General features: G+C 36.7%; 1 protein-coding gene across 2 annotated transcripts; it reads right to left on the bottom strand.

Moving 5' to 3' along the window:
• Positions 1 to 322: 322 nt before the first annotated feature.
• Positions 323 to 22116, bottom strand: COPS2 (COP9 signalosome subunit 2). Of its 2 annotated transcripts, none has more exons than XM_005521515.3 (13): positions 21961 to 22116; positions 12860 to 12973; positions 11715 to 11792; positions 10995 to 11120; positions 9559 to 9669; positions 9365 to 9442; positions 8366 to 8540; positions 7192 to 7370; positions 7004 to 7056; positions 4878 to 4975; positions 3026 to 3108; positions 1888 to 1946; positions 323 to 1079 (listed from the first exon to the last, which is right to left on the bottom strand). In XM_005521515.3, exons 1-13 carry the CDS (start codon positions 22012 to 22014, stop codon positions 935 to 937), a joined length of 1353 nt encoding a protein of 450 aa, XP_005521572.1. In that variant the 5' UTR covers positions 22015 to 22116; the 3' UTR covers positions 323 to 934. The 2 variants fall into 2 exon arrangements, with proteins under 2 accessions (XP_005521572.1, XP_005521573.1); XM_005521516.3 differs by having other exon boundaries at positions 9559 to 9648.
• Between the last annotated feature and the right edge of the window lie 346 nt (positions 22117 to 22462).

Below are 22462 nucleotides of genomic sequence, written 5' to 3'. Positions count from 1 at the left end.
CTTGAAATAGCAAAATAAAAGCCAAGCATATCCCTGAGAGATGCCAAATACCCACCAACGTAACTAGACAGGACTGATAACAGTTTGGCATCTTGAAGCTAAAAGTTAGTTAGCAAGGCTGCTAAATGTCAGCTCTTTAGTATTTATGTTTCATTATTTCAAAGGGAAAAAAAAAAGAAAAATCAACAGCACACATACCAAGGGGTTCAGACTTAGAATCTCCATATTGTCCTTCACAAATGTGGTAAGTAATTCCTATTTTCTTTTAAAAATAACACAAGTAAAATTCAAGTATAATGAAAGCACATCAAGAAACAAACTGTACAATTTCTGAACTGCACTGTTTATTTTGCTGCTTGAAACCTAAGTGACAGTATGCCACTATAATTATGGGGTTTCTTCTAAACCTTTACTACACTGCAGGTACAGAAATATATGGACACATTTTTGGAGAACTGACATTTTGCAAAATGCAGCAAACATTTCAATTTATACATGAGAAAAGGAAGTGTTCAAAAGGGTATGCATTTCAAGTTATTGCAGGTTATTTCTGTGAGAGAATTTCTGCAGGTAAAACATGTTTAAATTTAACCAACAGTAATGTGTCAGTGTATTTAAAATCATGACAAAAATCTTCTCTCTGGTCATTAATTGCCCCTTGACAAATTACTAGGATGTTGTATGTTTAGGGCAAGATGTCAATACAGCATAAATCCCGTGGCATTTTGGTTTTCTTCTGGAGATTAAAGCTGTTTTTTTTCTTGGGATAAATGCAGCAGCAAAACACAAACCAGCTGATCAAAAAAGCACTTCTGCCATAACTCCAATAATTTCAGGGCACACCAACCGACAGTAGTTTTGCCATTCCCAGTTCTTTTAAGGTTTACATCACTGCACTGTTGCCTTAAGTACGATTGTAGAAGCTTGGTTTCTGTTAGGCCAGCTTGCTGACTACAGCCTGGTTGAGAGAATTTAGTTGGTTGGTCCATTTATCTAACGCAGTATAACGTGCACCACCTCTCTTCTGATGATCCAGTTCTAGGAGCTGGTTGACTTGATCAATTCGGCCATGTATAGTGCTAGAAGTAAATAAATAAAAACTGTAAATTGCTAATGGACATGGAAATAGAAGCTAACAATAAATCAGAGGTAAAGTAAGAGGTCTCATACAAGAGAGGCACAAAGTCCATTTCAGAATTCAGCACTTTTATCATTACTGTCCTGGGTAGTACTGCCTATTAAGCTGTCATCATGACTGGAAAAAACAAACCAAACCCAAACGAATTCATTGCATATTTGCATTCATATTCATTCAATGCATATTTTATCTGCTTGGCTATGACCCCATACAAAGTCTGAAGGAATATGACATAAGAAGTTCTTGAAAGTCAAAGAATCATGAAAAATGGAGATTAATGTGAAGAGACATCAAACAATACAAGCTTATGTATAGCTTACATTTTTGTAATAGTTATAAAAAGTTACCCTCAAGAAAAATAGGTTTCACAAATTGTAGTTAAATTTTTCTAGTTAAGACAGTAGACTACCAATCTGTCAACTTGAAAATGCAATCAAAAATATACATGGGTGTAAGCAGCAATTACTAAGAATAACAACTTTCATAATTTCATAATAATTCAGGGGATTTATTATGTAATTAAGAATTAAAGTAAAAAGATGCCGCTCAATCTCCCTGTATAATTTTCTTGTCTCCCATCTTTCAAACATACTTTACTGCTCAGAAACCAAGCAAATCCAAAGTTAGCACCGTTACCTTTCACTTCTAGAATCAACCAGTATTATCACAATGCCCCAAAATATTGTTTTGTTGCTTCTTCTATAGTTTGATTATTTTAAAGTAATCAAAGATCAAGAATCAGTACATACTTATCCAATATGCACTGCACAAGCAAGCTTTCCACATCAGCTACATCTATGTTTAACTCCTGAAACAAAAAGAAAAGTCATTATGCTGCTACTATGTTCTGCAACATTAAACCTCCAATCTTTGTTTTCATATACAGAATTTGGTTTAACCTCTGATTCTTACTGTTCATAAGTATCAATTCAATAATCATCGATTAAGCAAAAGACCTCCACCCAAAGGACACATGGCCAAGAATCAAGAGACTGGTAACCTCTCAGAAAAAGCTGAAGAGGGGAAAGCAAAATTTTAGAAGCTCCAGAAATGAGTTCCTTTACTGACTTATTGAAAAAACAAACAGATAAAAAATATCCCAAACCAAACAACAGAATAAACCACAACCACAAAAACCCAGGAAATAAAATAAGACAATAATTATCAGAAAAGAATGGATCTGCACTCAAAACCATTTAGAGATGTAATTGCATCTTCTGGCTCAAGCAAGTTCTACAGTTGTTAAGGCTAGCTTAAAAAAAAAGCATACCAAGTTCCAAAGAGAATTTAAGCATAGAAAATAGGCATCCCTAATATTTCATGACATATTTTGTAACACAGTGAACTTTTGCAGGAAAAATCACAGACCCACAGGAGATGGAAATACTCTCATATATTACCACTGGGTTTTTACTCCATTCTTTGCAGATTAAGCAGTGAAATCAGTGATTCTATGGTAATACTTGGTTTGTTCTACTACCACAGTTCTGTAACTTGTACAACACAAACACATTAAGATAGTTTATGAACAAAAGGGATTAAATTTTTAATTTTTATGTTCATAAAAATTATGTCCATAATTCCATTTTTTATTATACAAATTTCACTTTTTATACTTTTCTTAAGAAAAGTTATTTTCTACACCAAGTAGAATACGGTAGTTGAGTATTTTGTAAGTGTATCACAGTACATATTATAAAAAGCAGTTGGATGACACTTGAAATTTACATTTTTGCACTGCAAAGCTGCCAGCAGTGCATCATTAGTACTTTATGGTTTAAAGTGTATTTTAGATGTTCTATTTCTGGAAGCACTGTATTTATTTAAAAGCTTTTATTCACAGTTAATCATTTACTTAAGCAAATGCAAGGCTCTACTGACACATACCTTAGAAATAAAAGGAATATGTATTCTTGTGTAAGGCTTAATTAATTTTATAAGCACTTGTGTTCTGATGTTTCGCAAAAGCTCTGTAAGAGAAGAAAACAAACACTGTAAAAACAGCATTATTGAAATAAAACCACAATATCAATCCATATAGAAAGATACACTAAACACCATGGTCTTTGAAGGTAGTAGTTCAGTGAGTGGGGAAGCCCAGCAAACTAACAACAACCCTCCTTTTCCAGGGATCCAAGCAATATGTAACTCTGAAGGTGGACAGACAGAGCTGAAAACTGTTCAAACATGGAGCAACATGACCTCTGGTAAAAACTGTATTTATTCAAGTTAACTGGATAAATCATAGAGATCATTACCTGGTATGTCTGCCCCCCTACTTTATGGCTAGAATGTTTGCCATGTACAAAATTGAAAAGGGTTATTCTTAAAGCTGTGCAACTTAAAATGTCTGTGCATTTAACATCATGGGGAATATTCACATTTAAAGTTAAAAGTCAGGGCCTAATGATGCAATTACAGTGAGGAACTGAAGTAGTATAAAATGGTCTGCATGGAGAGGCTGATTTTGCTCAAATAAAATAGGGTAGTCATCATTTTTTTAAATTTTTACATTATTAAAAACAGTAGGGATAAAATGAAAGCATAAATTACAATAATAAATTAATAGAGGAAAAAAATCTTGATCCATTTTTACCTGTTTAAACAAGGACTGTTTATATAATAAAATACCACTGAAAACCAGATTATGTGTCTCAATAAACTATGGAGGTTGAAACAACAAGGCAAGGTATGTAAACATAACCATGAACACGTTGTTTATCACTGCAGAGTGAAAATGGTGAGGCATCAGTAGCATATAAGGAGTGACACTCAAATTCTCTTCAGTGCTTTGATTCAGCTTCCTCCTCTTACTCTCCAGCTCTGTCACACCTTCCTCCATGAGCATCCAGTTCTAATCTTACCAAGTCTCCCTCCAAGACTTTGCAGCTCACCAGCAGTCCACGTGGAACATCAGTAGTGGGTTATATTTAGTTTCCTCTGCTCTCTTTTACAAACAAGTATAAGAAAACCAGGTCTCTGGATTTAACCTTTTTCTTTCATGTAACTAACCAGCTAAATGATCTTGCACTGCCACAATCAGACCCACCCTTGAAAACAACAGTTAGCTGAAGAACTGAGCACTATATTCAAGTGAAGAGACTCCTCATTCTCAGATACATGAAAAATGGATGAGGTAACTTTATTTTGTCACATTAATGGAGCAGAAAAGAAAGGCATGTGTTAATGTAGTAGAGGTACTATAACTCCAACCACTGTTTACAAGATATAAATGAAAAGTATGTACCTTTTTACATACTACATTACTACATATTTATTAGTGGAACCTTCATTACATTGTCTATGTATTGTCTGTACTCTGAAGCAGTAAATTAACTTTGTAAACTAGCAAACATCAAACTGGATGATACTGATACAAACCATCTTTACAGGTGAGGGTTGCTCTCATTTCACTATTCCAATGGGAAAAGAACAAAGAACAAAAACAACATTCAAAATATTCAAGTGTTTAAACGTCACCATAGATACCTTAAAATATCCACTCTTCCAGACCTTTCTCCATAAATCCTGCATATCTCTGCAGTCATGCCACATGCCTGGATGCAAGTTAGCCCTGACCAGCTTCTAAGTAACTTGTAAAGGAATCATCCACAAGTAATTATAAGGAACTCTTAGTGCCAAAAAGAAAAATAAACCAAGGGGGGGGGGGGGAAGGAAAAAAAAAGGAGCTTACAAGTAGTGAAAACAAAACAAAAATTATATAATAGCCTTCAAATACCTTCAATGTGCTCCCTTATGAAGGGATCGTCCATGATGTTGCTGTGATTTGTTTTCAGAATCTTCTCAAATTCAGTGATGTCATTATTCTGATAGGCACTTCAGAAAAACAGAGACTGAATTATTAATTTTAAAAGTTAAACAGACTTATAAGATTATGTTCCACAATTTCAAAAAAAAACCCACATCTTATGCACTGGTGGAAAATATTTCTATTCAGAACCTCTGTAAGTAAAAACTCTTTCAAGATGAAATGCAACAGAAATTACCTTTATCCTGCTTCAATTTTAGCAGCATTTACTAAAATTTAGTATGAAGATTTAGTTGTTCCACATGTGCACTCTAGTTTCAAAACTTTTATACTTTAAGAAGCTATTCTTAAATACCCTGTTTTGAAAAGTATCATTACATGAATTTTGGCTTCATGAAGTCATACTTTATGGAACAAATAAGAGCTAAAAAGAGTCTACAAGGCTGTTGCTGTCTCTACAATGTCCAGCTTAAGCTCGATGCTAAAAAAACTGGAAGATGAAAGAAATATGGACTCCCAGGATTATTCATCAGTAATTCTGGCATAATATTACTTTTTAGATTTTTATTTGTAGTTGACTTGTGTATATGTCCTTTCACGAGTCAATCCTGTCATCTGAGAAAGCTTTGCAAAAGGAAGGTGCCACCACAGCACCGTTTAAAGGTCAAAAGCTGCAACTTCTGAAGAAAGACCTTTTTCTTGAAAACCATTCTTTCAAAACAAAATTTTAAATTTCTGTTTAATACTAACATCAAATATTTTGATAACAACATCTATTTGTCCTTCATACTCTGTACATTTTAAATTTGTTTTTAAACTGGTCAAAGAAGATTAATTTGTTATTAAAATGGCCAAGAGGAAGACCTGTTGAGTTTAAGGTATAACTTGAGTAGTTTATAAATAGTTATGTGAGTGGCATGGACTGTATCACATGAAACCAGTAAATTTTACTTTATAATAAAAGGAATTTCAGTTCAGTATATTTTATTGGTTATTTCAGAAGTCTCTTTTTATCATATGTAAAGCACGCAAGCTCGCACTGCAGAGTATAGGAAGGATTTAAAACGTAATTGTCATATTTGAAATTAATTTTATCTTCTGCATATTTCTTATCAACACTGCTTTAATTGCATTATTAATTTTAAAGAAGGAGTTATACTCAAATGTCACAATAAAAGATATAAATTAGAAATACGAATAAAATCAGATAGGGTAAGGCCATCTGGAGTTCCTTCTGCCTCAAATTCACATGAAACTATGAGAGTGAATTAGAAAAAAATACATCTAAAGTGGAATGACTTACTGGAAATAGTCCCTTAATAAACCACCAAGTAATTTATTCATTCACTATGTCACTAATAGATGAATATCCTCACTTTCAGAAACAATTTGTATGTATACAATGCACAACAGCACTATCACAGCAATTTGTTCAAATACAGGATCAACTGTTTCAAAATGTGAGCAGACATTACTTCTCATGTGGGGAAAAGATGGGAAAAGGAGCAGAGGCAGGCCAGAGTGGATACAGTAGGTGAGCTTCAAAACCCAGTGTACAAAACCTGCCCCAGTTCATTGACCATGCACTAGAAGTTCTCAGAGTTGTTTGTAAGAGGTAACGAGGCTTTCTTTTGATTTTTACATGTTTGAAGAATACAGGAGTTCATTGTGAGTTAAGTTTCGTACTCCTAACTTAGGAAATCATGATATATCCATGCAGCAAATTATTCTATTGCTTATGGTATGAGATGTCACTTAACTCAATTTCTATTGTGTAATCAGTCAGAGCCTAAAAAGACCAGTTGCAGTATAAGATGGGACAACTTGATTTAAGGGGAGAAATGTGGTTTTTGTCACACCTTTAGTGACAAAACACAGTTTCTGCACCTGTACATAGTATGGCATCAATACTATGGTCTCTTATATTAAGTTTCTAAAGAAAAGCAGTCCTCAAATATTTGCCCAATATTTATGAATAACTGTGTTAACTGTGCAGAGAAAAGCAATTTCTAAAAATATTCCTTTTCAGGTTTGGACAATGTATTTTTTTTCTTTTTATCTTTTTGTTCTTTTCTGCAGAAAAATTAAAATCTTACCTTACTAAATTCGTCATTGCTAGAATCTCTGGATCATTTTTGTATGGTTTAGCCTACACAGAACAGAAAGCATAATATGAAAGTTTAGGGGTTTTTTTCCCATTTCCCCTTTGGGTAATTTCTCTATATACTCAGAAAAGGGTGAGGGGATGTGAGGGGGGTGGTGTGAAGGAAGAAGAAAAAAATACCTCCTGAGAATCAAATGGATTTATTCCAGACTTCATAAGCATGTTTGCTAAGACCAAATATTTTAAGCAAGTGGTTCTTCTGGGGCTCCCTGATTCATCATAATTCTTGAATGCTTCAAAAAAATCAGTATGTGCCTTTTCAAACTCTCCTTCTCTTAAGTGCATTTTGCCTCCACATTCTGAAAAGAAAACACAGATGAAAAGGAACATTGTGTGCTTGTTGCTGACTACAATAATTGTACTCAAGTTCCATGCTATTTCTAAATAGATTACTGAAACATTTTCAGAAGTCATTTGGTTCTCTGAAATCGCTAGGAAAAAAAAGCATTAGGGCCTTAACATACAGCACTGCCATTTGAATAAACCCATTCCAAAGAAGAAAAAACAAAACCCAGCCCACACCATAAAACTTAAAAGAACACTAATCCTCATAGCCAATAATTATGTCACCATTATGTTAAAATACTGCAAAAACTGAGATAGAATTTATCTCCATTTCAGTGGCAACAGGCTTCATATATTTATGGAATTTTCCCTATCTGTTGAGCAAAACCACACAGAAAAAATGAGAAATACTTTCTATATCCTTTTATTTCTGAAGTACCCACTGCTGCCTGATTGTCTGTGCAGTATCTACACCAGGGAAAGGAGGAAGGCATAACAGTGTTCTAAAGAAAGTTAACATACACTTGTTTCCACTACAATTCATTATTACAAATAATAAATAATATTTTCAAGTACATCTAAAAGCCCTTTAGTTCCCGCTGAGTTTTAGCAAGGTGAGACACAAATTTATAAAAGGGGATTGCAGGAACAGCAATCTGCTAACCATTCTGCTAGCAGTCCTGTCAAGCCTTTGTTTCTTTCCCCTGCAGATGCCTTTGCATTCATCTTTTGCTGCCTGCCATGATGTCAAACAGCAAGTCTTCCTCTTCTCTTTCTACTGCTTCTCTCCTAACAGTTATTTAGCCAACCGTCATGCCCTTCTGACCAGTGCCTCTGGCACCTGGGCACCAAAACTGCAGAGCTGAAGTCCTGCAAGAAGAAAATGATGAGACTGAATCTACAGAAGCCTGTCTTCATAGTTGGAACTGGAAAAAAACACTGGTTATCAGATTTTCATGGAATAAATCTCTGCAACAGAAGACAAATGAAAAATTCAAGATGAACTTGCCTCTGATAACTCCCATGATCAGTGGATGAGGAATGGCTGACTTGATGTGCAATGACTGTTCATATAGTGCTTTAAGTTTTTTGTTATTTTTCTGTGCTGTATACATTTGAATTTCCAAAGCATAGATTTCCAATAGTTGAGTACCTTTTTTTAGATCATCTTCCCCATCATCAGTCTAGGACAGATTAAGTAATAAATACTGTGAAATTTTAAGAGAACAGCAATTTCAGTTTTATACTAGTAAAACAATGATAACCAAATACTCTCAGTAATTTCCTGTCAAAAACAAGAATATTCCTAAAACTCTGAAATTCTGATGAAACTATCAGAAAACATAGCACTCAAAGAACTTAACCAGAGTCTACATTTTGAAGCCCTTTATTTAAAATGTCAGTATTTTTAATTAAATTTTTTTCTCAAAACTTTAACCTTAATTCTTTTCCACTTTCCTTAAGCCACACTCTTAGTATATAAATACAATGACTAACACAAATGCACATATATACATATGTATTGCCTCTGACAGAACCATTTCCCAGATATTTGTAGCCTATTTCCATACTGAAGGAGGAAAAATATCACAAACAAGCACAGCAGACTGCATGGCTAATTTATTTCTTCCCCTTCCAGATGGGAAAGTAACAACAGTACTTTCAGTTTTGAATAAAGCTCACTTGGAATCTTTGCTATGTTTTAAAATAAATGTCTATGCATCATAGATTATTGATATGAGCTTCTCCTCGTCTTCCCTGAAGAGAAACCCAATCTGCAGTCGTGAATAATTTTTTAAAAACCATCTTTAAGAAAGGAATAAAGCACTTAGCATTTTTTGTTCATGTTATCAAGCAGATAACAAATAAATTCAGGCACACTATTTCTTCCCTCTGCACTAAAGCTCAGCAGAATGCCTCAAAGGCCAACAACAGATGTATTAAAAAAAAATAAATCATTGCATCAAAGTTGTTTACTAAGCCACGGTGATTTAGAATATAAAGGTACCTGGCATGACTGATGCAGCTGACGCAAAATCTTTTGTAACTTTCCATATTCTTCCCGTTCTAAATATAATTTGCCAAGCTGTAATGAAAAGAAAGTTAAAGTACTGAGGTGTAATAAAATTTCACAATTATAATTTATAAGAATTAGCTGACGGTGTCAAAGAAAAGCAAAAAATAGGAAGTTATATATTTTACCTTTGTGTTTGTCTTAAACCACAATCTATCATTCTTAGCATCTTTCAGAGCTTCAAGTGTTGTTTCATAGAATTCCTGAAGCAAATCCATCTGACATAAAAAATCAGAATTCTATAATTGTAAACAGCAAATTTGTACCTGTTAATAAAGTCAATCTGAACAACCTACAAGTGCATGCTTGAACTTCAAAATAAGAAAGGTATCTGTTTCTTACTTAATGTTTGCATTTAAACTGCAAACAGCTTCTAAAGTAACCAAACTAACTACACTATCTTTTCTTATATGAAGCAGATATAATTAAAAAGTAGTCACATTTTAAGATTTGTACTGTTTGTACTGTACTTGATTGATCTGTGAAAAATTAAAGCCACCTTATAAAACCCATCTTATATAACCAAGGAACAGAACTCTGATGTTGTGTAACAAACACAGGTGATATTGTTCCCACTTAAAAGAATAAAAATAATTTACATATCAAAAAGAAAATATGCTTTACAAAGAGAGGAAAATGGTCAAAGGAAAAGATGCCTTCTTCTTTCTGGACTAGCAATGCTGAGTGGAAGAAAGCTCTTGAGCACATCAAACTGTTTCTTTGCATAAAACCCAAAAATACAACATTTGAAATAGAAATAGAAGTGCTGAGTGTTACCTTTTACAAGGGTTGTACAAAGAATGCATTAGTATTGTTCATGACCACTGTTCCTTTGGGGGGTAACAAATCTGTGACTATACATCAAGTTATGATTTCCAGACTGTCCCTCCAGGTCTGGCTCAACTACAAACCAGAGACACTGACCTCTGCCAAGAAGGGACAGTCTAACACAATCCTTTAGATCTCAACAGTAACCCAGCATTCAACTTCCACTTCTAAGAGTGGCAGGGCAGGAAGGATTGTGATAATGACCAAGGACTAAGCACTGAAGACCAATGATCCTCTGTATGAAAGTGCTACTTTCAGGTAGTCAGTGAGAGGACCTTCCTACTCTCTGTAAAGCTTCTACCACAACACAAAACAAAAGGAGCTGGGCTGTGTATCTATGGACATGTACCTCACTTGCACAGTGCACTGGACAGGCAGTATTTCACACCAACACTTCACTGCAAAGATTTCCCTCTCCCCCCAAAATTAAAAAAAAAAAGCATTTTTAAATTAAAAATTATATTTGAGAGGGCACTTACACTGTGTATCTATGCTAAAAATAAGCTCTTATTTATTAATACAGAGGTAAATATTGCCAAAAAAGGACAAGTTTATGAAGATTTATCTGTGTTAATAGAATCCACTAAATGTGGGAAATATATTTTTATATATGACAGCAAGTGAATAGTCAAAATTCCTCTATTAAGATCAAAAAAGCCCAAACCAAACACAAAAAATGTCTGTAGTTAAAAATGCAAATCTGAAACTATGAAGATGAAAGAATTGATGATCCAACCTGCTTGGAAGTAGAGATATAATCAAGAATAGAATTGATGGATTTTTCAGAGTAATTCCTTGTAACTGCACTCCGTATGTAGGTCAATAGCTGTTTATACCTATTCATCATTTCAGGAAAGTTAGTCTAAAAGAAAAACAAAATCACATTATATTTTTTGTTTTAATTGTTAAAACTGAGACATCTTGCAAGTGTATATACAGGAAAAAAAAGCACAGAGAAAGACAATGCAGTAGTGGTTGCTACTAAAACTTTCAAATCACCACTTTATTCATAACCTGCAGAATCAGAAATAACTTCAGGACTGCACAGAGCACACATTTACAATATTTATCTCAATGAAGAAAACAGAACTAGCCATACAACTCTGGAATGGTTGCATACATAGCATATAAATGTTTCACTGTTTGGTCCTAGTGCAATGCACACAGGGAAACATGACCACTTTCAGTGGTGTGACACCTCAGTACAGCAAGGACTGAGCCTCACACATTCATGGAGTACCAGCTGACTACAGCAGCTATTTTGCATCCATTTTGCCTTTGACTTGCAAACACCACATCATTTCCCTGCCATATCTGTAGTAGCCATTAAAGGCTGCAAAAGACAGGTTCTGGTAGATTTAGTTGTCATAGCCATAAATTAGAATAGTAACATAAGATCTCTGGATCAAAGACATATTTACGCCATTTACTCCCAAGTGATAGCTGTAATTCCTACCAATTTAAAGTTTATTTTAATCATCTGTTTCAGAGCTTTGAATCCCCATTCTCCCTTCTCGCCTTCGAGCTCCAAAACCTGGAAAATAATTTTTAAAACAGTATTTATAAAAGCTTTATTCAAACTTAAATTGTTTAAAATATACATATCCCAGACATGCCCTTCCCCCCCACTTTGTTCCTTACAAAGTAACATTTGACTCTGCCCTGTTCTTCAATTTTATTCTTTCCTGGTATTATTGAAAAAGTGAGACTGTATCTCATCAGTTTTCACGACTTAGTTGATATAGGGAGGGTGAACATGATTGTTGTTGTTGTCTAACAGCAAACACTTCAATGCCAAACACTAAGTTTTAACACCACTCCATAAAAACATATGCAAAAATAGTTGTAACACCTCCTGCAAAACTGAGTCAACTAAATTTTGACTAAATTAAGTTAACAAGCTCTTCTGAATTACTACCGTTCCTTCACAAAGGAGAAACGCTTCTAGGTTTTAATGCAATGCTTCTAGGTTTTAATGCAACATAGTTACAGACATGTTTCATTTGTAAAAACTTTAGAAAGTTGTTTTGTTTTTTTTTTAAGTCATGTATTTAATTTTGTTATACACTATATAAATGAGCCAAGAGATGCAAATATCTATTTTTTCTTTAAAAAGTTGCATCTAACATACTGCTTTCTCCTAGCAGTGTGCAAACATTAAGAATTTAAAACTGAGATGAAGGAAAGAAACTCTGTGTCACTTAGTATTTATGCATTTAAAGCTTTGGAATCAGATAGCAAAGCAAATATAATGTTACATAAGACACTGGGGAAAACACCATTTTATTAAAAAAACCCAAATGGATCTGGTTTCTATTGATGCATGAAAACACATTCAGAACTGTTTAATTAACTTAGTAAATCCTGAAGATTAAAAAGTCAGATCTGTGATGAGACTATACCATGTCCTATTTATCCCTAAGAATGATCCTGAAAGGCAGTCAGCCAGGAGTCTAAGATACTCAATAATAAATTTAGCACATTAGTAAATGAAAAGGTAAATCCTACTCTTAAAATCTCAGAAAATACCTCAAATGGTATCAGATATTTTAAAATTTGAATTAGTATAAAAAGCAGAGATAGAATATAAAGACAGAAAACCTTCTGAAAACTGCTTAATGCTGCTTTGGGGTCATCTTCCTTCAAAGCTTTGGAATTGTAGTATTGATTTTCCAGATCCACATTTGGTTCAGAATTGCTGTCCTCAGAATATTCCTACATTTTAAGAAAAAAAAAAAAATCAATCAGAGAAAAAAAAAAAAAGGTTCAGAATCTAATAATCTGCTGGAAATAGCAAATAGTAAGACATATTACTCCAACTAGCACAGAATGCTTGTGTATTAAGTGGCAGTGTTTGGTTCTGGAGCACGTAACAGGTATGGACCCATATAATCATTTTCTCTGTCTGCCATTACTAGGCCAGACTCACCATCCACCAACATTTGCCTGTCAGCAGGTTTCTTTCTGGATTAATGAACTCATAGCTCCACCAACTTCACCTTTATGACAAGCACAGATTGTATTACTGAAATTCTGCCGATGCTGGAGTTTAAGCAGAGGCCCAAGAGCACATGTCATTTCTGGGAGGGGAGAGAACACGCTGCCCACTGATCCTCCTAAAGGCACTCTATTATCCAGCCTTTGCTACCCACAGAAAAGACTCTGGCTGAGCTGCCACACAAGTAATGATTCAGCTATGGAGGGTATCAAATGCTTCCATGAATCTCTCTATAATCTGCCCTTCTATGCCATAACGATTCATCCTTGTCTAAGGAAACTAAAAGAAAGAATAATGATGATAACACCAGCTGCTTCTGCACTGAGAAGCAAGAGATGATTGAGAAAATGCTAAAAATGCTGCCAAAGATGCTGGGGTGCAGCATAGGCACAATAATTTAATAGAATAATTATCTATCATGTACACTAGTGCAAAACAAACTGAAGTAATTACTACTTAATTTTTTTAAGAAGTACTCTGAGACTTCTGATGAAAAAACCCTGCATATTTTATCTTCTTTTGCTGGAGGACAATGCTGCATGTCCAAATTACAAAACACTCACAAAGCTCAAATAATAATTTCATTTGATGTTTACACGATTCAAAACCACTTCACACCTCTGCATTTTCATGCTAACTTCTCTGAACAGGATTTTGGTTATTAGGAGATGAACTGTTTTAACAGAATCTGCTTAATTCTCAAAGTTACTGCTGTCAGAGTAACCTTCCCTTGCACCAACATAAGTAATGCACAGTCAGGTCCCCTCCTTTAGGGTGAATTTTACTCTTGCTGTACTTCATCAGGCACATCTATTCTTTTGTTCATTTGTATATTCCGACTATTAATGGACTCCTCCAAAACCATGGGAAGGAATGGAAAAAAAAAGTAGCTCAAAAGAAAAACTAATTATGGGAGCCCACAGTCAAACCAAGTTTTATTAAATGTGATACTTGAGACATTTGTCCTTCTACCTTTTAATGTTTCTATTTGTAACATGTAGGCAAGCTGCCCAGATATGTATTTATTTTCACCCAACAAAGTACTATCATTAGTGAGAATGAATGGACTGAGAAGTCTTGTGAATTCCACAAACCTGTTTTCTGAATTCCCACAGAAATATAAAAATGTGATACTGAAAACAGCAAAGAAAACAGGAAGTGTCTTATTTCATTGGGCAGGCTCTCATTTTGGTTAGCTTGTTTTTGTAAATTCCTTATCCTATTGATCCAACTCCAATGGAGCAGCTGTGGGTACACACAACGATGTCAACAACTGTATCAGGCACCTTATATATACAGGATGCCAAAAATTAAACAGCATAGCATTTAAGATATGTGTAATCAGCTGATGTCTTGTTTATGCTTAACTCGGACAATGGGGAATATTTTTGGCAGGAGTGTCTATTTGCAAAGATAAAAGGAAAGCAAACTAAATTAATTCCTTATAGGAGACAATGTGTTCTGTTAGCCTCAAGCCAGAAACATCTGAACCTTCATCTTAGCTCTGGCAATGATTCTGGGTGTGGATTCATGTAGGAAGCCTTTTTTCAGATAATTTTTCTCATACTACTTCAATATCCCATAAAGGTCCTTTCATAATATTAATACATAATAAAGAAGTGTTAAGTCTATATATAAGTCTGATATACTTTACCCCCAGTGGAAATGCACTGAAATGTATCAAAGGTACTGGTTTATGTTTTCATGGCTGTATTTTTTCTTCACTTGATGTCTGTTTGCCTCACAACAGACTTAGGATGATGATATGGACTCAAAGCTGCAATGGAAATAAGGCCTTCCTACATACAGAAAATGTGAGGTGGTTTACTTTTAAAAAGACATATTTAGAATTAATGGCTTTGAAGAAAACTTTAAAACTTCAAACTAAGTATGAGCCGATGCCATTAATCTTTATACAATAAAAAATAAAACCAAAAAAAAACCTCCACCATGCAGATACTGAATCTTATTTCAAGCACTGATGCTAATTATGCCAGTGCTGATAAATTCAGAAGGACGAGCACTCAGTCTTCTTTTGCTGCAGAGATGGCTTAGTGCAGTAGGATACAAATGCGAGAACATTAAGCTTCTGCCAAAAGCAAAAAAGGAGGAAAGTATAAAGCTATGTCCTCAAAGTTCCAATTAAGAAAAAGATTAATTTCCTTCTCAGTTCTGAAAACAGAAAAGTTCTTCTAACAAAAAATTCAGATAGCAAAAGCCAAGCCTTTCCTCACTCTCATTTTTAATACCCCTGGTTCCTCCTGCCTGAACAACTTCCCCAGCTCAAATCTTCTAGGTAGGAAGTTTGCTGCAAATTCAGTGGAAATATATGGTTCACAAATAGGATTTCTACATAACTCTAAAAATCTCCACTACAGCATCCAGACCTAACAATTTGCATAGTGACAAACATCCTTAATTAGAACTTCAAGATATAAAAGCAGCTGGGTGATATAATTTATCTCTAGCTGATGTAAAAAAGGAAAAGGCCTAGGAATTTTTAAAACTAAGGTCCTAATGGTATTTTTCAAATGGACTTCAACATTTTAAGTACAAATGAAAAAAAGAGCAGTCTGAGTACACAGAACTCTTTGAAACCCACTGAATTCTTCCTTCCTCAGAGGATCATCAAAACAAACAAATGGGGTTTTTATCACTACTCAAGAAATTAGAAAACCTTGACAGAGCTTGAAAAAATGCAGTTAAATAAGTTAGGATATTATTTAAGCACTGCTATGTTGAAAATCTGCATGTTCTAAATGTAGTCAGTTATATTCAATCCTAAACCATCCCACTGCTTTTTGGAGGCAGAGAAATTACTACACTAGCTCAATTGTAACAGAGATAAAACCTCTGATAGAGTTTACTCTGTCTGGAACATTGTTCTTTCAAAAAGTTTTATTAAAAGTTAAATTAGAATCCAGAAACCAATTTAATTAAGAAGTCTTTATTATGTTACATATTGGGTTTTCATAATATTTTATCTAGTAAACAGCTTTAAAACATTGAGCCTCAGCTTAAAAATGGGCACACACAGAAGTCAATTCACCCGAGTCAGCTTTAGTCATCCTTTTTGTGCATGGATCCATTTGCAGTTTGCCCAGCAGCAAAGGCACATTAACAGCACCCAGCGCTCCCAGCTCATCCCCATCCATGGCTGCTCCTAGCCTGGCCTTTCCCATCCCTGAGAAATCCAGTGGTTTGTGCTGTCTGGCTCCTTGCTGGTTTCCGAGAACTGTGGCAGAAGCCTTGTCAATGTGGCCTCCAGAGATTCCAGGTCCTGAAGCACGGCCTCTGTGCTCAGGGTCACGATGAGGGACAGGAACACGGAGACCATAACAGCCTATCAGTGTTTTTAAAAGTAAATGTGTGGCATTCTGTTAGAGTGGTACACTGACCTGGTAAAGTTCTTTCCGAACAAAAACAACATACGAGTATTTTGTGAAAACTACTGTTGTTACTAATTTTCTGGTCTCCTCCCTTGCCTGAAGCACCTACCTAACTTCTCCATCTAATTGGAGTGATTACCTAAATTTGTGCTCCTCTGTTTATTATTCACCATCACTGCAGGAACTTAATTCCTACTTTGCAAACCTTTTTCTAAAAAAGGAGTAGGGGGAAAGTAGCTATATAGGGGCAACTTTCCAGGAAAAAAAGACAATACAGAAAGTTCTATTTCTGTACAAAATGATCTTTCAAAGACATGGTTGAAATACTACTGTTACTGGTAAAATCATTGCTGGTGATTTTACCAAATTTCAATAATTTGGCTGACTCAAACAATTATTTTTTTTTTTTATGAAGTGCAATTGTTTCTGAGAAGAAGTCTGGTACAAATTTCATTTTACTTCAGCTAACTGTTTCATAACCATGGCATTTAGGAGGTCTACTAAGCACAATGTTCCTTGCATTTGCTCTTCCTGACCTGCAGGCACCAGGACAAACAGCAACTACCAGGCTCTATGTGCATTTGCCAGTTGGTATCCAGGCACATGAATATAAAGAAAGCAATCCGACTGGAATGTAAAAGAGCAAAGAGGAAAAGAACGGAGGCAAACCCTGAAAGTGAAAACAAGAGTTCGATTTGTGTAAGAAGCCTGCATGCAACTGCTCAGCCATGCATTGGGCTTCTTTTCCACGTTCCAAGTCTCTCTCTCCTGCTGCTACTCACTAACTCTGCAAGTCATCCAGTGCCTGCTGGCTCACACCAGGGCTGACACCAGGAATAGAAGTCTGTGAAACCAGTGATTTGCAATGGCGTCAGAAGAGTTCCATGAAAGGCAGTGCTCTGGCTTTGTTTTATTTTTTTTTTTCAGTTGGAAGATGCATAGGAATGAGACAGGAGACTGCAGAAAGAAAATCCTGGTATTACAACATGTAAAAAAGTACAGAAAAAAAGTGTCTTTTCTTTCTACCTCTGTCATGCAGCTCCCCTGTAGTTGTAATGTGCATCCTTTTCTGAAAGTCCAGTTTTCAGCATAACTTAGATCTAATTTATGTCTGTTTAAGACTCAACTGCATATCAGATCCTTGAGAGCACCATTCTGAACACAGCCCTAAATAACTGTCAAAAGAAGCCAACAAAACCAGAACATACTGATACTTGTCAATGTTTAGATAGAATTTACTGATTAATTATTCTCGGGCTTTTTGCCTCAATACTTCCTTCTGAGACATTATGGTAATGAGCAAAATAAACCTCAAATATATTAATTCTGTGTTTGAAGATGAGTCTGAAGACAATGCATAAAGAGTATCACAATAAACGCTGAATCCATATAAAATATGAAATAATATTTAATTCAGAGAACAGTACATTCTATGTCCTCTGTGAAGCATACTTTTTTTTAATCATATACTACTGTAATTAAACTTCACTAAGAAACAGAAGAGGGCCAAGTGGATCTGCTTGATTTGGGACTTCCCTAGATCCGGATACTTGTTTTTGCAGCATTACCACATTCTTGTTTGCAACATATATATGTATTTCAGAAAATTATAATAATAGTGACATATGAGCAATTGGGAAGACGAGACAACATCCACACAAAATTTCAACTGTGTCTATTAAAATCCAGCAATAGAAGACAGGATAATACGTCTACTGATGAGATTGCTTATCAAGTTTGGTAACATACAGAAATTCCTTTTGCAATGGACTGTATTTCAGTAAGAAAGACAGGCAGACTGAAAGACAGACAGATGGAAAGACAGACAGACAGACCCAACGCATGTAGCTTGAAATAAGTAGTAAGACTGCTTATTTCCTAATATCAACACATCCTGAAACGGAAAATCCTCAGTAATCTGAAGGGATGCTCTCTGTATTTGAGTCGTGCCAATCCTCATGAACCTGCAGCCATCTCACTAGGGGGCAAACTGATGACTGTTCACTGGAACTGTAACAGATCTTCTGTAACTCACTGAAACAACACAACTCCATAAGATAAAAAGAACAGTTGCTCAGCAAATATATTTGTCCAACCTTGCCTCAGATTCATTTTAAAGCTGAATTTCAGAACACAGTAGAGATGACTCATTAAGAACACCACAGATTCCTTATTTATTTAAAACAAAACAAGAAGATCCAGTAGATGTACTATAACAACTGTCAATATGTTGTCAATATACCTGAAGAATCAATTTTTGGAGGAAGGCTGAGTTTAGCCTCCAAGTCAATTCAAAGTACAGTCTTTTGTCCCAGACCAAAAACAAAAATGGAATTTACAGTGGTCCTTCCCACTTTGTCCTTCTCCACCCTCAAGCTGGATCTAGTAAAAAGACCTTGTACTGAAATCATGTAAGGCACCTAGTAGCACTGAGCTAGAAATTAAAATTGAGTGGCTTTCATAATGACCAGTAAACATTATTCTGTTCATTGAAGCATAAAGTGGAGTAATTCATGTTGTAATCAAAGCTGTCACAGCACATTACTAGCAAATTGTGAATCTAGGTTCATCCACTCACAAATATAAATGGAATTTCTTCCTGATATCAAGGCTCCAGTGAATAAACTCAAGTTTTGTAGGAGTGGCTAATAAGGTCATTTACATGTAAAACTTTGACTTTTTACCCACTGAAAAACTAAACAGAAACAATCCAATACAACCTGGATAGTCTTCAATTGTTTAACAGTGTAGTAATTACTCTAATAATATAAAATTCCATGATGTAGCTGGGAAAGATCTGGGCCTTTAAAATATCTGTTCACATTTCAGTTCAAGTGCAAAACATTTGCATACTTAAGGAAATTTAACTGACTGTCTCTACATAATCAGCAGGTCAAGTGCACATTAAAGAGAAGCAGCCATAACCACTTCTAATAAAAGCTGACAAAATTAACTTTTTGGGGAGTCTGCACTGCTATTGTTGCGATGGCAGCTACCCTGGGAGACCTGAACCTAGTTTCACCATATTTTGACAAAATAGCTACTTCTTTCATTGACTGTTTCTGTAATCACTGCCTCTCCTCCTGTTCTTTAAAAAAGTATTCACAGCACTCGCATGTGCTCTTTTACTTTCAATTCTGCACTGATTTGAGTATTATGTCTTGTACTCATTCTTTTGTTGCAAAGCCTCTTGCAGCAGCTGATATGCTCAACTTAAGAATCACACATCCCCTTACAGTCTTCTCTTAATTTAACTTGATATTAACATGAAAGGAAGAAATCCGGCCCTGTCTTCAGAGTCCCTAACTTCTTTATGAAACAGTTCTGTGGAACACTACAATTAGAGTCTCAAGCATTTTTGAAAACAACAGTCAATCATGGTTTGGTAGTCCCAGAATGCTGAAACTAATCTAGCTGGAATATTTTTACTCTTCAATTCTTGGTTTTTTTTCCCCCATCAATTATGAACTAAAATTAAATTTTAAAAATCTGAAGCTTGGGTATTAGTTGATGCTTTACATGGGAGTTATATACTAAAAATAAAAAACTAATGTCCTCCTAATTATTACAAGAAGTATTTTAAAAATTTTGAAAGGTCTGAGCTAAGGGTAATTAATGAGAATGAAAATGCTCCAGAAAAAGTAACTACAGTCAGAAGTGGAAATCTGCCACAAGCAAGGTGTTTCAGGAAGGTTTTTCCAATGAGAAATAAAGTACTTCAAAAGAAAGAAACACAGCAAAAAGCACTAGACCAATTATTCTTGGAGAAAACTGACATAAAGCAGTGTTAGTTTCAGCTGCACTTTTATTCATATCTGTATAGATTGAAAAATTCCAATGGTTTCTCTACATGCCCAGTTCTCATGTTATGGAAGGATGTGGAACCTAAATTCTGATGTGTTTAATATTCCTCTGATTGTATTGCATAGAAAAAAACACCACAGTATTTCAAATCAGGGCACAAATTTCAGTGTTAATAAAAATGAATGGAAATTAATTTTGGAACAAAACGTTTCTAATGGTATTAAAACTCTGTGTATTTCCTTCAGTAACTACAGAATGTGAATTCATTCAGAGACTGGAAGGGGAATACAAACAGTTTTTGGAACAGTGACACAGGCAACTCATAGAGTTTTGATGACAATGCCTGTCAAACAAGCACTCTTACATGAATTGAAAAAATCTTGAAAACCAAAACCAGATGCTTTTACTCTATATCTAATATCATCCAACCATTCTAAGCAGTTCCTAACAAAAACTGCCCAGAAACTATTCCAAATAAAATCAGGTAAACATTTTAAACAAACTCGTAAGTGGCAAATGTGTCAGAGAGCAAGTCTTCCAGAAGCAAGTGTCTGTAGTTTTTCAGTGAAACTGCAATACTGCTAGTACATGTTTCACTGAAATGAATGCAATAGACTTTCAAGCTTCTACCACACGTAACTTTATTCAAAAAAATGTCTCTAGTTCTAAAAACCCAATCAAAGTTCAGAAAAGAAAAAAAAGCCAACCCAAAAAATCAAACTTCAAGCCCCAATATAATGTAAGGGCAACATAATTATATTTAATCAGTTTTTTTTTTAACTTTAAAAGCTTAGGACAAAATCTGACGTTAACATATAACTAAATGTTACATGAAACCCCCCAGTCCTTACAATTAAAAACAAAAAGGGAGTGGTAGAAAGGTTACAAAGACTATAAAGACTATTAAGACAAGAAAGTTAGAAATAAGTGCACCCTTCGGCCCGTTGGATCAGAAACCGGCCATGAGGCCATTTCTCCTCACTTCCCTTTCTCTTCCCCCTACTTTTTCCTCAGTTTGTTGCTCACACAAGCACATGAATGTTATCTGGTCCCAAGGGCCTCTCACAGTCGCGGGTGGGGAGAAGGGCGGGCAACTTTATCACTCCACTTCGTGCCCGACACTTGGGCTGGGGCAGGAGGAAAGAGAGAAGGAGGCAGCGCGCCTGAGCCCTTCCCTCAGCGTGAGCCCTGCGGGGGACACAGGGGGCCAGCCCGGGGCCAGTGCACCAGCCCGGGCCTATCCACCTGCCCGGCCCGGAGCCGGCCTGCTCCATCCGCCGAAAGGCGGCCGAGCGCCGCTCCGACAGCAGCACCCGCCCCTCGCAGCCCCGGCCCGCATCCTCCTTCCCGGGAGGAAAACTCATCCTGGATGTCCGCGCTCCCTGCCGGGGCAGCACCCGGCGGGGCGGCTGCTGCGGCGGGAGCGCCGCACTAGCAGCGGCCCGAAGCTGCGCCGCGCCGGCGGCACCCCCGGCTATACCGCTGAGCCCCCGCGCCGCCCCGCGCCCTACCAGATCGTAGTCCTCCTCATCATCGCACATGAAATCATCCTCCATGTCAGACATCTTGGCCGGAGGACGGGCGGGGGGCGGCGGCGGGGACGGCCCCTTCTCCCACAACTCCGCGCGGCGCTGCCCAATGTGGCTCCGCTCCGCCCGGAACCCGCTGCCGCCCGCGCCTGTCCCGCCCCCGGCCCGGGGCGCTCGGAGCCCAATCCGCGCCGCCCCGTCGCCGGCTCCCTCCCCCTGGTAGCGACCGGCCCTTGGCAACGGCGGCCGGGCGGGGCCTGGGCAATGCACGCCGGAACCTCCTCGGGCCGGCGCTGCCGCCGCTCGGAGTGCGCCGTGCTGGCGCCAGGGCCGCCTGCTGTGTGTCCGGCATGGGCGCTGCCTGCCCGGATCCCTCACGGAGGCTGCGAGTATGGGGACTGGCGCATCTTTGGAAAGGTCGAGGGAAGGGATCCTGCCCCTTTACTCAGCCCGGATGAGGCCGCATTTGGAGTACTGTGGTACG

The sequence above is a fragment of the Pseudopodoces humilis genome, chromosome 16, assembly GCF_049639895.1.
Source record: "Pseudopodoces humilis isolate 2021_Gansu_Grassland_sample_001 chromosome 16, ASM4963989v1, whole genome shotgun sequence".
Classification (NCBI taxonomy): Eukaryota; Metazoa; Chordata; class Aves; order Passeriformes; family Paridae; genus Pseudopodoces; species Pseudopodoces humilis.
Note: the sequence above shows the minus strand (reverse complement) of the source record. Positions and strands in the feature narration are given on the sequence as shown.